The 17,025-nt window shown below is 43.2% G+C and overlaps 1 protein-coding gene across 1 annotated transcript in view; it reads left to right on the forward strand.

Moving 5' to 3' along the window:
- The window catches only part of GARS1 (glycyl-tRNA synthetase 1), a 77,975-nt gene that overhangs the window by 39,251 nt on the left and 21,699 nt on the right, over positions 1 to 17,025 (forward strand). Inside the window, exons 7-13 of the mRNA XM_033931748.1 lie at positions 2,008 to 2,153; positions 4,159 to 4,308; positions 5,658 to 5,820; positions 8,495 to 8,659; positions 11,478 to 11,585; positions 14,245 to 14,390; positions 16,662 to 16,747. Of these exons, the coding sequence (XP_033787639.1) occupies positions 2,008 to 2,153; positions 4,159 to 4,308; positions 5,658 to 5,820; positions 8,495 to 8,659; positions 11,478 to 11,585; positions 14,245 to 14,390; positions 16,662 to 16,747 (964 nt within the window). The remainder of the gene's footprint in view (positions 1 to 2,007; positions 2,154 to 4,158; positions 4,309 to 5,657; positions 5,821 to 8,494; positions 8,660 to 11,477; positions 11,586 to 14,244; positions 14,391 to 16,661; positions 16,748 to 17,025) is intronic.

The raw sequence follows: 17,025 nt of genomic DNA on the forward strand, positions 1-17,025 counted from the left end.
CACCCAGCCCCCTCCTTGCCAAGCTCTGTATCCAGCCCCCTTCCTGCCAGGCACTGTACCCAGCCCCCTTCCCTTTCTCCCCTGTCAGGCACTGCACCCAGCCCCCTTCCTTCCAGAATTTTTTTTTTTAAGGCCGCCGCCACCAGGCTCTGCCCCCGCTTCCCTCCCTGCCCTATCCTCATACGGTACCTCATCTTAGCGATCCACGGTGGAGGTGCAGCAGGCGGGAGCGAACTTTCCAAGTTCCTGCCCTGCTGCTAATTGGCTTACGCGAGTTCCTTCAGCGCTGAGCTACACGAGCAGGAGCGCAATTTGGTGCTGCTGCTCAGTACTGAAAGGCATCCTTACTGGCTCCTGCGAATTCTTGCATCAGAGGGGACGTGCTACCGAGGTGGAGAGCGGCCTGCGAGGTTCGCTATAGCTGGCCGGCGATCCTCAGCAGGCTGCTTTGAAGAGGAGGGCAGATGCAATGAAAAGCAGCAGCAGCGGCAGCGGGCCTTAGAGTGAGTGAGGGCGGGAGGGGGGAGTCGCTGGCGTGTTCTCCTTGCATCTGTGTTCGGAAATGGAATCTGGCACGGAGGCACACATCACGGATGCAGGGAACACGCCGTCCTAAGTGCGCATGCGCGCTTAGGGTTTTATTATAGAGGATGTGGATATTTTTTCCAGTTCCTCCATTTTTTGTTGTTTTGTTATAATAAATATGGATACATAAAATTGAACGTGATTAATAAAAATATTATAAAAACAATTGATTACAACTAAAGGCCCTGATTCTGAAAATTGTGTCTAACTCCTAGGCAGCATTTGGCGCTGTTGTCTTAGGCTCCAGTAGGCATTAAAATCCTTAGGCGCACTCCATTTAGTCCTTATTTTCATTTTTATTATAATTCATATGATTTTTTTTTTTTTAATTATAATTTGAATATTACATTATTCAATAATACAGAGGAAATAAAGAGAATCTACAAACATAGTAAATAATACATCATACACAAATCCTTTTTAAGCCCACCAAAAGGGGGATCAGGATACTAAATTCAACAAAAAGAATAAAGGAAAAGATAAGGAAATAATTCTCAGTTCACCTACGCAAACCTTGAATCATTCCTTACTGTTTAGGGATACTTTCTCCTCAATATCTTAGCGATGAAACATACAAGAGAATAAAAATAAAACTATTTCTGCTCACGAGCTACTAGAAATTGTTGTAGTTGAATGGGATCCCAGAAAACATATTCAACATCATGTAACTTAACTAAACATTTACAAGGAAATTTTAAATAAAAAGATGCCTCTAGGGCCAAAACTCTAAGTTTTAAACTCAAAAACTCTTTCCTTCTACATTGAGTAGCTCTAGAAACATCCGGAAAAATCCTAACTAAGTCACCACAAAATTTTGTTAACCTATTTTTAAAGTAAAGTTTCATGATTTTTTTTTTTTTTTTTATTGTGAGAAAGATATACATATTTTTTTATTATCTTTAATTCTGGAACTGTTTGGAAAGCTTACACTGAATCCTTGACCGATACTCCACAATAAAGAGTTCTGCTGTAATTATCCCACTCCTGCCTAACGTTTCCCCACTCTAATTTGTTTTCTTGGTTGTTTTACATGGGACTCCTTTGGCGTTCTGTTTCGTTAATGAACTTTTTATAGAGACATGATTACCCCACCCTCACTCTCCAGGCATTAATTTCCATATTTCAGCCTCTGCTAATGTACTGATTTATGAGTAGACTGGTATGGAGATTTATGTATGTTATTTTAATTCTATTTTTAAAGGCTGCCTAGGTTGTTTGTTTTTCTTTTAGAGATAGGAGTTTGTAGGGGAGTGTGATTTATGGTGGGATTCTTGCTGTTCAATGTATTGGCTTAAAAAAAAAATCCCTTGAAGTATTCCTGTGATACATTATTCAAACACAAAGTTTGCAATCAAGTCTGGGGAAATCAAAGGTTCTTATTTTCACATGCACAGGCTGACAATCTTGTCCTCTTGCTGCTAGATGGACAACTATGGTCAGGAAGAACTTGCTGATTTATTTGTGAAGTATGGAGTCAAGTCTCCCACCACTGGAAATGACCTTTCTCCACCCATGTCTTTCAACCTGATGTTCCAAACCTCCATCGGCCCTGGAGGGAACATGCCAGGGTAGGTAACAGATCTAAGGCAGTGTGCTGCCGGCTCCCCTTTGTTACTGCTGCAGAATATTCTGGAATGAATTCACCTGCGGGTGTTGACCTGTGTTCTTGGGAAATGGAAACAGAGCTGCTAGAAGGAAACGGCGACAAAGGCTTTTGTAAAGGTCTTCTTTTCCTTGTTAAAGCTCACTTCTGTGCGCTCTTTAAAGTTGGGAGCACCTCAGGGATTGCATGTGAGGGATGAGGGAGGGGTGCAGGGTCACATGCAGGGTCTCATTTGTATAAGTCAGTGGGGGCTGAAAAACCGGGCCATATAGAAACATAGTAAATGATGACCGATAAAGACCTGTAGTTCATCCAGCCTGCCTAGCAGTCATATTTATTATCAAATTGTTATTGAACCAACAGTCCAGTAGTAGTATTATAGAATTTTACTTGTCAAGTTCCACTTTACGATGTCTTCCCCTCCCCCACTGAATATACAGCACCCGCATTCATGATAAGAATGTGGTATAAAATACTTTGATCCCGATCCATGCATGCTATTTTCAGGGTTCAGACCATTAAAGAAGTCTGCCCTGGGTTTAGCCCTACTTCCAAACTACTGGATTTATCGTCAGAACTTGCTCTAACCCAGTGGTTCCCAACCCTGTCCTGGAAGACCCCCAGGCCAATTGGGTTTTCAGGATAGAATGAATATGCATGGAGAAGATTTGCATGCCTGTCACTTCCATTTTATGCAAAGCTCTCTCCCGCATATTCATTCTAGCTAGCCTGAAAACCTGATTGGCCGGGGGGGGGTCCTCCAGGATAGGGTTGGGAACCACTGCCCTGACCCATCCTGATCTGTTTTGCCATATATGAGACATAGGGCTCCTTTTACAAAGGTGCGCGCGCTGGCCGCTACCGCCTCCTTTTTAGCAGGCGGTAGATTTTCAGCTAGCGCGCGCTAGTCTGGTGCGTGTGCTAAAACGCTTAGCGCACCTTCGTAAAAGGAGCCCATAGACTGTAGGAGCCCATCTGGCTTTAGCCTTCACTTTCCCACTATTGGGGTTGCCAATGGTGGGAAAGTCCACTCCAGCCCATATGTGGAAAAACAGTCACTCCATGGGTAATGCTGGTTCTGGCCCCGTGCTAGATAGGGAACAGGCAACACAACGTAGCACAAAGCCATACAACTTAAGAGGTTTAATCTTGTGCTTTTCTGATTTAGGATGTATCATTAGCAGGAAGAGGGGAGTAATATTGGCTCATAGAGACTTCACTTTAGAAGTATAGTGTGCAGCTTGAGTCCATATAAAGTTAGCTCCAAGGAGGGCCATAGAAATGGTGGCTGGCCCGCACTCAGTGAGCAATTTTCAAATTGCTCACTTGGCTGTGAAGTACATGGGTACTTTTTACTTCTCATCTCTGCATCAGCTTTCATATTGCTTTGAAAATTGCCACTGGTACAGAGAATGCTTTGGACATCCTACACCTGTGGGCACTTAAAGGGAAAATTATTTATTTATTAAAGCATGGGGGTTTTGAAAAAGCATTCTGTGTGCATTAAATGGCATCCCCCAGGGTTGCCTTCTTATGCAATGAAAAGGGAACCCTGTGTTTACATTTAGAGAGACTGAGGGTGGGGAATTTTTATAGCCCCTTTTAACCGGGTGAAGAGTTAGATGGATATTTACCTGGGTAAATGACTTTTGAAGATTGTGCTCCCAGTGAATGGTTGTCTCTGTAGCACTTTGAAGCTAGCCTTCACCTCTGCCTTTTGACTACCTGGAGTAATGAAACAATCGTGCTCATAACAATGGTTAAATCTTACTGATCCTGCTTTCAAAAGTTTGATTAGATACTTGGAGAGGAAAAAGTTTTGAGTCTTTTTAACAGAACTGTATTGTGGCACATTGAACAGTGCTTGAAAAAAGGAGGTTGGAGGCAAGAATAAAACGCTGAACTCAAATCTGCATTAAAACAGAAGCTGCTGCTGTTCAGTCTCTCTTTTTTTTTGGTTGAATTTTCAGTTACCTGAGGCCAGAGACAGCACAGGGAATCTTCCTCAATTTCAAGCGCCTCTTGGAATTCAACCAAGGAAAACTACCATTTGCTGCTGCTCAAATTGGGAATTCTTTTAGGAATGAGATCTCTCCTCGTTCAGGACTTATCCGGGTCAGGTAAATTAGAAACATAGAAACATAACATAGAAATAGACGGCAGGTAAGGGCCACGGCCCATCCAGTCTACCCACCCTAATGACCCTCCCCTACCTTTACCCTGTGAATAGATCCCACGTGTCGATCCCATTTTGCCTTAAAATCAGGCACGCTGCTAGCCTCGATCACCTGAAGTGGAAGACTATTCCAGCGATCAACCACCCTTTCAGTAAAAAAGAACTTCCTGGTGTCACCTCGCAGTTTCCCGCCCCTGATTTTCCACGGATGCCCTCTTTTTGCCGTGGGAGCCTTATTTTCTCCTTCCTGAGGAACAGACACTCCAATCCTTCCCCCCTCCCCTTGCTTTCCTTTCAAAAACTTAAATAATTATTAGGCCTGGATGCACTAAAAACGGTTAAGACAGTGTGAGTCGCTGTGGACAATTTTTTGTCCGATTTCCCAACAGCGATTGATTCTCAAACGGCTTCCCATGCAGATGAGCTTGTCGGATGTCTGCTGTAATCCCACCCAACCAATTGTTGAAAAACCAACTCTGACACATGCGCAGAGCTGGGAGGGGAATCCCGAACAGCTCCTGCTGTTCGGGGTAGGAAGCCTTTTTTTTAAGTGGGCACAGGTATTGTGCGTGTTAACCACGCACAACATCTTTCCCCATTGAAAAAAAGTTGTGCCACCCCCCCTCCCAATGACCACTGCACCACCAACAACAGCATCGTCCCCCCAAAAAAAATAAGGAAGGAGGGATGCCCCTACCCTCCTGCTTTGACAACCCTAGTGCATCTGGGCTACCGGAACCACCCTCTCGCTCCCCTGACATGAAGGCCTTCTCCCACCACCACATCAACAAGTACCCAAAGGAAGGCCCTGTTGGGCTGGGGGGGGGGGAAGAGTCAGCTCAGAACCTCCCCCCCAGCTCAATCACACACCCCCCTCCACCTTTTTTAGAAGACTGGCAGGAGGAATGCCTACTCCATCCTACTGGCAGGCCTGCCTCTTCAAAATAGCAGGCCTTCCCCTTCCTGGTACATCCTAGGATGCACTGTGAGGGACCTATGACTGATTGGCCTTGGGCACCTAGACCAATCAGGGCCTTAGGCCCCCTTCCCGGTACATCCTGGGATGCACTGGGAGGGGCCTAAGACTCCGATTGACCTGCAATAATTCAGTAAAATCTGCTTCTGTATAGACCACTCTATTTTAGGTTAGCCTTCAGTGAGATATACTGAATGCTGGCCTCTGTACAATTCATAACATCAGAAAACAGGTTTATAATTTCCTTCAGTGTATGTGTGTGTATATTAGACAAGTTATGCATCTTAATTCCTAATGGAATTACTCCGGTTCTTCAGGGAATTTACCATGGCAGAGATTGAACACTTTGTAGACCCTAACGACAAGCAACACCCCAAATTCGAGAATGTGGCAGACCTGACCATCCTCCTTTATTCTTCTAAAGCCCAGGTCAGCGGAGAGTCTGCGCATCGAATGAAGCTCGGAGAGGCTGTCCAGCAGGTAAGGTCACACCAATTGAAATTTTAAACTTTAAGGCATTTGTACCTGAAGACCATAGTGTTCAAACTTACAGCTGCTTTTTGAAGCAAGTGTTTGCATGGTATGTTCACAGTAACAGTTGCTGTACAGAGCTAGTCATATGCGTAGAAATTCCAGATCCCTCTGTTTTGTTGTTGAGTTCTGGGAGATTGTGACCTTCTCAAGGTCATGAAAACAGTAGTACAAGTGTGCTGACATTAGTAGTGGCTTCTCCTTTCTCTGCCCTCTGCTGCAGTCCCTCTATTTTACTAAGAACATAAGAAATGCCTGCACCGGATCAGACCTGGGGTCCATCTAGTCCGGCGATCCGCACATGCGGAGGCTCAGCCAGGCACACCCTGGCGAATACACTAGTCACTCGTATCCCTCAATGTCTTCTGCAAGAAGATGTGCATCCAATTTTCCCTTAAATCCTAGAATGGTGGTTTCCTCCACCAGCTCTTTCGGGAGAGAGTTCCAGGCGTTCACTACTCGCTGTGTGAAGCAGAACTTTCTGACGTTTGTCCTGGCCGTGTCCCCCCTCAGCTTCAGGCCATGACCTCTGGTCCGAGACTGGGTTACATTTGCCAATGTGAATAACGCTGTTTCTTGCTCACCATCCTTTCCCCCTGCTGGTAAGTGAGCTTGCTCCATTATGTCGATCCCTTTAAGCAATTTAAAAGTCTCTATCAGATCCCCTCTCAGTCTTCTCTTCTCAAGGGTGAATAGTCCCAGTTTTCTGAGGCGATCTTTGTAGCTCAAGTTCTCCATACCTTTTACTAGAAGGGATGTTGACATCTGGAGCAAGTTGTGATATTAGAACCCCCAGATGCATAGCAGAATTTGCACAGAGTGCAAAAACTAACTTTCAGAATTAAGAACATAAGAGTTGCTGTACTGGAACAAACTGAAGGTCTATCGAGCCCAGTATCCTGTTTCCAACAGTGACCAACTCTGGTCACAAGTACCTGGCAAGATCTCAGGATGCAAAATTCTTCTTTTGCAATAAGCAAAGCTTTAGTATAAAGGGAACAAGTTTTCAGTAGCCCACATAGTTGCAAACTACTTGATTATCAACTGCAGTTTGAACATTTTGTCATTTAGCTTTGGTGCTTAAAAACACCTGTGTGCTTTATGTCTGCTGTTTTGTATAAGTGGCTGAAGAGAGTGAAATAAAGCATGCTTTTTTAGAAAGACATGCATGTTTTCTGTTTTCATTGCTGACCTAAATGTGCTTGCTCTCAGTCCAGCGAAAGAGCACATGTTTTGGAAGCCTATCTCTGTAGCCGGGGGTGGGGGAATATAGAACAGCATTGCAGTAAGCACCATGGGGCAGAAGGTGAACTGAAAGGAGAGGCTCTGAACCTGCGAGGATCAAGGGTGTCCTAGGTGGTGAGGAATCCTAGGTGGGACAGAGGATGTGGTGTTCATATTGTCTTTGCCTCAGAAAATCCAGCCTTTGCCTTTCTTTTGGACACTGATTAAGTTCAGTGTCCCTCATTTTATCCAACTTTTGCTGGGTAATTATTATGTTGTCCTTTCCATTCTTTGAAGCTTGTACGGCAACCAGGTGTGAGAAAAGTGTGTCTAGGTTATCGGCCCTATAAATATGTACCTTTTGGCCATGAGAGAGATCAGGGATACACTTTTGCATGGCAAGCAATTTTATAAAAAGGGTGATTACATAGGTCCTTGCCCAGGGGAGCAAAACAAAATGGCCTGAGTATAGCTGCTGTTGCATAAAGGAGATGCAGTTCAGTTTTACCTACCAAGTTCCCGTGTCTTGCGGTCGTTTCAGCTAGCACAAAGTGCTGCAGCTCGCCTCATTGTTCCGGCATCTAAATATGATCGTATCGCTACGATACTTCGTGAGCGTCATTGCCTGCCAATCGACATGCGGGTTGAGTTCAAGGTTCTCTGTTTTGATCTTCAAAGTGCTTCTGTTTGAATGTCCAGTGAGTGTTCGCTCCTTGCTGCAGTGGTTTCGTCCCTCTCGTGAGCTACGGTCCTCTTGACCAGAAGCTGTTTGGAAGTCCCTTCGCTGGAGGTGGTGCGACTCATTTATAATCACAAGTCAATGTTTTCAAGTCCAGGACCCAATACTTTGGAATGCTCTTCCCTTATTTTTGCGCCAAACCAGGATGCTTTTGCATTTCAGAAAAGGGTTGAAGATTTAGCCGTACGAACGTTTTTTGGGTTCTAGTTTTAAGAATGCTTAAATTCCTCTGTCTTGCATTTTGCATGCAGTGTGGTTTTGTGTTTGTTTTCAGTGTATTGTGTGTGTTATTTTGTTACTTGCCTAGATTTGTGGATAGGTGGGTTATAAATAATTTTAAATAAATAAAATAAAAATTAATGCAGGACTACATTTGTTTGTGACCATTTGGGGTGTAAAATCAGGAGTGGCTTGTCTTTGACTCCTTGGCCATTCTGCTTATAAAGCCAAATAGCTGTTTAGACACATGCTTTTAAAATAAGTAATAGAGAAGGGTGTGTATGTTCTGCTGTAGGTCTTTCTTAGTGTACCTAAGAGACGCAGATGAACTTTTGGCATTTCATGTGAAAGTGTAATATGGGGTTTTTGGTTGAGCAGCTGACTGACTGGGATCCGTGCATTGGATGCTAGTAATATGTCTTTGTCTTTGTTTATTTCCAGGGTGTGATTAACAATTCAGTTCTAGGGTACTTCATTGGCAGAATCTACCTCTACTTGGTAAAGGTGGGCATCTCTCCAGATAAGCTGCGTTTCCGGCAGCACATGGACAATGAGATGGCGCACTATGCCTGCGACTGCTGGGATGCAGAGGCCAAAACTTCCTATGTGAGTAATACGCCATAAATAATTGTTCTACAGGTGTGTGTGTGTGGGGGGGGGGAATTGCCCACCTCCTGGCATTGTGAGGACCTTGTAATCTTATACACTTGTAGTTGTCTCTTGAGAAAGAACTGTTATGTTTGAAATTTGTGCTGATCACTTTAACATTAATCTTTTTTTTTGGTATTAGCTAATTTAGTTGTCAGAGTAAAGAGCGTTATTTTCATTCCCTTTTATTCTTCTTAGTTGTATTCCTTGCGTGAGACGGTATTAAAGGTTAAAAATTATGAAAGCGCCTTCCTTAACCACCGGCATTGTTACAAATCCAAGAGGATAAATTTGTAAAAAAAAAAGACACCTATGAGCTGATGCTCAAAGGTTTGCGGTAGAATCAAATTCTAGTGCGAACCTAGAGCAGCAAAGTTACCATGGCATGCTCGGAATAATCAGCATGCAAATTAATGCCATGTTAAAATTGTGGCATTAATTAGTTGCTCACTGCTCTGTGCTAATTTTCCTGTCAGTGTCTGAGCACTAATCGACTCGGAGACTGAAAGGAAAGTTGAAGTTTGAAACACCCCCCTCCCCCCAAAATAAAAAAAAACAATCAGCATGCCAGAGCCTTTTACCCCTAACCCCTTCTCTAAGAAAAAAAATGGGCCTGCTTCTTCCCCTCCCCCCCACAGTCACCACTGGCCCTGATGATCTAGTGGACTCCTAGCCCCGTCACAAAAAAATAGCCTGATGGGCAGGCAGACCCCCGGTTAGGCAGAGACCAGCTTGACCCTGAACCTCTTTACCACTGGCCCTACTGGTCTAGTGCAATTCCCCCTTTTCCCAGATTCCTCCACATACCTTGTGGTAGGATCTAATCTAATTCTTAGTCTTATATACCAAATCATCTCCTAAAAACAGGAGCTCAATTTGGTTTATATGATTAGATCACAAAGAAAGATCCATTGGAGCTATAGCCTAAAAAGCAATGAAACGTAGTGGTTTACTGCCCATCTTTGTAGTTTGACCTCCCTCCAACGCAAACAGCTTTACTGCCCATCTTCGGAGTTCGACCTCCCTCCAACGCTTCAGAAAACATTTGAAAACTTGGCTTTTCTCCAAAATGTAACTACTCCCTCCCTCTCCATTATACTGTCCCCTCTTTCCTTCCTTTTTACCAAGCCCTTCTTCTTTCCATTGGAGTTCCTTTCTTTATTAATTCCTGTAAACCGTGTCGAGCTCCACTTCTGTGGAGATGATGCGGTATATAAACTTAAGGTTTAGTTTAGTTTAAAGGTTTTGCGAAAGATCTGAAGAGATAAACACGATCTAATTTGAGGAGGTAGTCCATTCCATATCACAGTTAGCAAGTATGGAAAGGAGTGTGCAATTTTACTAATGGGCTTGATTCCTCTTAATGATGGAAAAGAGAGCTTATACATACGAGTTGTTTTCATGGTGTTTAGAGAAAAAGACATCAAAGGAACAAACAGTCCATGTACAGTTTTAAGTGAAATCTGTTTTTATTAAGCAACAACCATAACAAAAGCAAACAGCGGGACAAAAAGTATTTCAAATAAAAGACTATCCAAGCACATTTAAATTGAACTCTCAATTGAAAAAGGAAGCTAATGTAATTTCCTCAACAGAGGTGACACCGTGATCAAATTTTTTTCTTTCTAAAAATCAGTCTGGCTGCAGCATTTTGAATCAACTGCAGCCATTTCTTGTTTCCTTTGCTTAATCCCACATAAATGGAATTATAGTAATCCAGCTGTGCCAAGATAATGCATTGTTAACATTCAAAACTCAGATTACAAAAGTTCCTGGTTTTATTGATAAAATTCTCATCCCATATCTACCATCTAGATCAGGGGTCTCAAAGTCCCTCCTTGAGGGCCACAATCCAGTCGGGTTTTCAGGATTTCCCCACTCAATATGCATGAGATCTATGTGCATGCACTGCTTTCAGTGCATATTTATTGGGGAAATCCTGAAAACCCGACTGGATTGCCCCAAGAAGGGACTTTGAGATCCCTGATCTAGATCACTTAGATCTGCCAATCGAAACTTGCCGTTCGTTCCCTCCTTAAAGATCATCAACACCCGTCGCACAACCATGTTCTTGGTAACGGCTCCTTCTATATGGAATTCTTTACCCACCCATCTAAGTGTGGGAAAAAACTTAGACAAATTTAAAGGGGCACTAAAAGTTTCCTTTTTAAAGATGCGTTTGAGATATAACTTTCAGCCTTCTGGCTTTCCAGCTCTTATTCATTTCTGATTATCAGCTCAAAACATGTCCCCCTTCCTTTTGTTTTTATGTCTGCTTTTCTTGAATTATTGTAGTTCTACCTCCTCCTGCTGTTTTCTGTTGCATCTGTTATTATCCTCATTAGTTTTTATGGGTTTTTAAAAATTATTATATGTACATTAAATTATTATATGTACATTGGATAGAAATCTAGATAGGCGATTAATCAAAATTTTAACAAACTTGAACGAATCAATACAGTACTCCCCCAATATTTGCAGGGTTTCTGCTCCAAGAACCCCCATGAATGTTGAAAAACCGCAAATACGGTTTTTAGCAGGGGAGACAGGAGAGGGCAGTCGTAGAGGCAGGAGAGGGCAGCTGGAGCGCCAGCGAGTGAAGGAAATCACTCGCAGTATGCTCTGACTGCCTCTTCCTGTACTAAAGTCAGGTCTCACCAATCAGGAGCTGCGGATCATTCGCGGTCTTCAGAACATTAATAAATTTCTGACATGTATAACACAGAAGCAGGTAACACTAATGTGAGCAAATCTTTTAATTTTGTCTGTCTTCTAGGGCTGGATTGAAATAGTGGGCTGTGCAGATCGCTCCTGCTATGATCTGTCTTGTCATGCCAGAGCTACCAAAGTTCCCCTTGTGGCTGAGAAGCGTCTGAATGAGCCAATATCCTTTTCTGTATAATCTGTCACCTCAAAAGTAGCACAGGGGGCTCCTGATGCAGTTTGGTGTGCTCCCGGAAATGCTTGAGTAGGATTCATATCTGTTTTGTGCCTTAAAGAGTTTTCAAGTGATTTAAGTTTCTGGAAGAAAATTCTCAACATTTTTTTATGTGTCAACTTAAATATTTTAAGTACATTGTGGTATTTGTACTCTTCCTTTTCATTCCACTAGACCAGTGGTTCCCAACCCTGTCCTGGGGGACCACCAGCCATTCGGGCTTTGAGGATATCCCTAATGAATATGCATGAGAGAGATTTGCATACCTGTCACTTCCATTATATGCAAATCTCTCTCATGCATATTCATTAGGGATATCCTCAAAGCCTGACTGGCTGGTGGTCCCCCAGGACAGGGTTGGGAACCACTGCACTAGACCAGTCCATCTACCAGCAGATGGAGACAGTGACTTAAAGCTGTAGATTGTGACGGTCAGCCCTTGCACATCTGGGCTGATAAGATAGCTCATGGGATCAGCTGAATGGAGCTGCCAGGACGGAATTCAAAGGACATCAGAGTTTAGCTCCTTTGGGTAAAAGTGGAGAGTCAAGGTTCCTCCTCTCCTTCTCCCTTCTTTTATGGTTGTGGCTGTTTAAATTGCAGAGTTGGTTTATTCTTTGGTTTTCTGCCTCTTTTTATTCCCTTGACTGAGCAGCAACTTAAAAAAAAAAAAGAGGAATCGATCTTTCTAAACTGAACTCTCGGATGCAGGGTTAAGCGGTGACAGGAGGGAATGGATGACTTTACTGCTTCCCACCCCTTCACATTGGAAGCAGAGCTTTTATTGGGGGGGCAATTTCTTTCCGTGGGGACCAGGTTTATTTATTTGTTGGGATTTATTAACCTCTTTTTTTTTTTTTTTCATGAAGAGATTCACCCAAAGTTGTTTACTATACATTGAATTTAAGGGCGCGCACTGGTTGTCAAATTGCCTACCGGCAGTTGGAATTGCATTATCTTTCGGTGCCATTCAGAGTTATGAGCTTGGTGTTTACAAACTACTGAGAATTCTCAGGTTTCAGGTTTATTTAAAAATTTGATATACCGCATTATCAAAATTCAAAGCGGTTTTACATAATATATAAGAACAAGGTATAATAAGAACGTACATTAAAAACAAATAAAAAATGCTACAAATCATCAGATGCACTGACAAACATTAACTTACCGATACAGGATAGAAATGGGCAGAAATACAATTTATATAAAGAGAAAGAGAGGGGAAGAGGGAACAAAAACAAAAGGAAGGGGAACAAAATATAAATAGTCTAGTACAGGGGTGTCCAATGTCGGTCCTCGAGGGCCGCAATCCAGTCGGGTTTTCAGGATTTCCCCAATGAATATGTATGAGATCTATTAGCATACAATGAAAGCAGTGCATGCAAATAGATCTCATGCATATTCATTGGGGAAATCCTGAAAACCCGACTGGATTGCGGCCCTCGAGGACCGACATTGGACACCCCTGGTCTAGTACATTGCTCTTTATTTATTTTCTTAACTTCTCTGCACTTATAGCCTAAATGGTGTATATCCAGGTACTCAATCATTTTTCCCTATCTGTCCTAGTAGGCTCATACTCTATATAATGTACCTGGGGCAATGGGGGATTAAGTAACTTGCTCAGGGTCACAAGGAGCAACATGGGATTTGAACCCACAACCTCACGATGATGTTAAAGCTGCAGCTCTAACCACTGTGCCACACACTCCCCAAAGAAGAATCACACAAAATTACTTTGTCTTCATCTCCTGGTGGGGTTTGGTACATTTGGTCTAATGATGGTTGGTTTAAGGGTACAATTTGTCTAAAATGCAGTTTGACCAAAGAGGCAATTCATCTAAAAGTCAATTTGTCTAATGAACAGCTGGCCAAAAACATTAAATAATCGCGATAAAGATGTGAAGCATTCGTCATGTGACAGATCACTTTTTTAAAAGTCAATAATGAGAATACACTTCATGCTTTAATCTAGGCCTTAAACCCTGGAAACCAACAGAAAAATGATGAAAGATTGTATTTTGACCGTTTTTACACAGCGAGCCTCCTTGTGAAATTCAGGATGGTGACATTGCCTACAATCTGTTCTTTTAGAGCACCATTGACAAACTTTTGTGCTTTTTAATTTTCCGATACTAGCTATGTCTTCTACAAAGCCACGCTAGCGGCTGCCACATGGCAACAGCCCCGAAGCCCTTTAAAATCTCTATGGGCTTCAGGGCCGTTACCGCGCGGCTTTGTAGAAGAAGGGGTAAGTTTCTTTGCTCATATGTATGTTTATAAAATTAACTTCTTTCATGAATTTGGTAATCTTTAATTTCTGTATCTCGCTGTAGTTGTTGTTTTGGTTTTTCTTTTCTTACAAAATTGTACCGCATTCTTGCACCAGTATCCTATCTCCTCTCTTGTTTAGAATACTTGAACCATTAGATGTTTTGTATTATAGACCAATTGTCCATTAGAGAAACTGTTATTAGACCAATTGTCAGGGGCCCCCTATGATCTGGTAGGACAAAAAGAGAGAAAATTAGGAGGCAAGACATTATTTCTCCTTACACAGCAGGAGCTGGACCACATGCCTTGGGTTTCCTTAACTTCTCTGCACAAAACAGTTAACGTTGTTCAGTTTGATGCAAGCAAGAGTGCAGTGGGTAAAGCATATAAAAAAGATGCTAAGCTGGTCTTGGAATATCTTGCCATCTGTGATGAATGCTATATCACTGAAATGGAGAAGCTGCTTAATGAAGTAGGGTAAGGAGGCATTTTCTGCAAAACACTTATTTCAGTGCTTTTCTTGGAAAGGGTGGTAAATGCTTGGAATGGCCTCTCGGTGGAGATGGTGAAGTGAAAAATTGTATCTGAATTCAATAAAGCACAGGACAAGCACGTTGGATCTCTAATGGGGAGGAGGGGATAGTAGATGACAAAAGTCAGACAGATGAGATAGACCATATCTGCCGTCATGCTTCTATGTTTCAAGTTAACCTACTGTAGTGTATGGCAGAGTAGAGCAGAAAATTAGATAAGACACGTTAGATGTTACAATTTTGTCAAATAACATTTGTGGAATGACAACTGAAGTCTTTTGGTACATATTTAGTAAATTTTAGTAAATGAATGCAGTAATATTTTACAAATAACTGTTTTTTTTTCCACATGAGAGAGAAAAAAAATACCCATCCATCAGATCACATCACAAGGCACTGGTTAATGACAGGACTGTTTTTATGACATCAGTGTCGTCCCCCCACGAGAACCGGCATTGCTCCTCCCGAAGGCCCCCCGCGAACCGGCACCCTCTCCCCTCTGCAATCCAGCACCCCCCCGCCGCCATCGGGCACCCCCCCCGCCGCACCGCCGCGACCTGAGGTCCCCCAACCCACCCGAACCCTCTTCTTACTTCAGTGTAGCCTCCACACCAGCACCAGCATGTCCTGCCAGTGCCCGAAGATCTGCTTCCTGTGCTGGGCCTTGAGCATGTGCGCATGCTCAAGGCCTGAGAGTTCACGTGAGGGTTCGGGTGGGTTGGGGGACCTCAGGTCGCGGTGGGGGGGGGGTGCCCGTTGGCGGCGGGGGGGGTGTCCTATTAATATTAGGCTTTAAATGTTTTGTTCTGCATCTATAAGTAAATACTGTATAATTTTAGATCCAGTTCAAAAGATTTTCTATGTAATAGGTATCTTTATGTATATATATTTATCTATATATATATATATATATATGTGTGTGTGTGTGTGCGTGCATATATAAGGTATATATATATATATATATATATATAAGAGAGGGAGATGTGTGTATATACAGTATACATAAATTGATAAGTTTTCCATATATTGTAATATAAATTTTTATTTTGAAGCTGGAGTCAATACATTTTTACTAACTGGCTCCACAGCCCTGTTTGCTACTGTACACTGTTCTAAATGTCACTGAAAATCATTGTCATTATAAGATTTTAATAAGTACCTATCTATGGAAGGTAAATAAAAACAAAGTACAGTCAAACCTTGTTTTGCGAGTAACCCGGTTTGCGAGTGTTTTGCAAGACGAGCAAAACATTCTCGCAAAACGTGTCTCGCAAACCGAGTGTTGACTCAATTTGCGAGCACCCCCCGATAACCGGCATCGCTCCCCCCCGCTCGCAAAGGGCCCCCTCCCGCTCGAATCGGCACCCCCCTGCGAGAACAGGAACCCCCCGCCCGACCAACTTTAACTCACCCCTCCCTTTGGCACTGGCACGCAGCCCACAAGTGCCGGTGCCGCTTGAAGATCTTCTTCCTAGTCTCTGCCGGCTTTGAGCATGCATCTGCGCATGCTCAAGCCCTTTGAGGGAGAATTAGAAGGGCTTGAGCATGCGCAGATTCATGCTCAAAGCCGGCAGAGACTGGGAAGAAGATCTTCAAGCGGCACCGGCACTTGTGGGCTGCGTGCCGGTGCCAAAGGGGGGGGTGAGTTAAAGTTGGTCGGGCGGGGGGTTCCTGTTCTCGCGGGGGGTGCCGATTCGAGCAGAGGGGGGGGACTTTGCGAGCGGGGGGGGGGGGGGGAGCAGCGCCCTGGCCTTGGGGGAGTGGGGGGTGGGAACGTATCAAAGCGAGTTTCCATTATTTCCTATGGGGAAACTCGCTTTGATAAACGAGCATTTTGAATTACGAGCATGCTCCTGGAACGTATTATGCTCGTAATCCAAGGTACCACTGTAATTGTTTAAACTCCCCCTCCCAAAAAAAAAAAAAGCGTGGCTTGGGGAGGGTTGGTTTTTTTTTAACTGGGTTCTTTGATTTTTATGCCAAGCAGTTATGGAAAAGGAAATAAATTAAATTTCTTTGAAGAGTGAAAGCCCATCAGAAAGGGGGAGTGGACACCTGCAGGAATGTGATGTTGATAGTGGTGCATCTGACAGACAGCTCAGGTCACGAGTTGCCCAGGGAGGGGAGGAAGCAGGGAAAAAGATGCAGCAGGAGTTTATGCTGGTCTTTCACAAGGCATTATTAGATCCTCATTCAGTGTTCTCCCATTCTCTAGTGAATTCAGTATTGAAACTGAAGGGAAAACATTTAAACTGACGAAGGACATGGTCAATGTGAAACGGTTCCAGAAGACTCTGCACGGTAAGGTGGTTGTATTCTGCATTCCTGGATGTTTGTTGACTGGGTGGGAAAGGCAGAGTAGAACAAATTCATTGTTTTATGCTTGGATCACTGTGATAAAAGGAGAGAAAGTAATCTATCCAAAATCATTTACAGTTATTGTCTGGGGCAGTCCTCACCTCATATCCAAAGATTGTTCTTGAATTCTAATCCATTGTTTAATGTTAGACTGCATGTTGTTATAGTGTAGATGTGAATACTAGAACTAGGGGCATGCAATGAAGCTACTAAGTGGTAAA

The sequence above is a fragment of the Geotrypetes seraphini genome, chromosome 2 (genome assembly GCF_902459505.1).
Source record: "Geotrypetes seraphini chromosome 2, aGeoSer1.1, whole genome shotgun sequence".
NCBI lineage: Eukaryota > Metazoa > Chordata > Amphibia > Gymnophiona > Dermophiidae > Geotrypetes > Geotrypetes seraphini.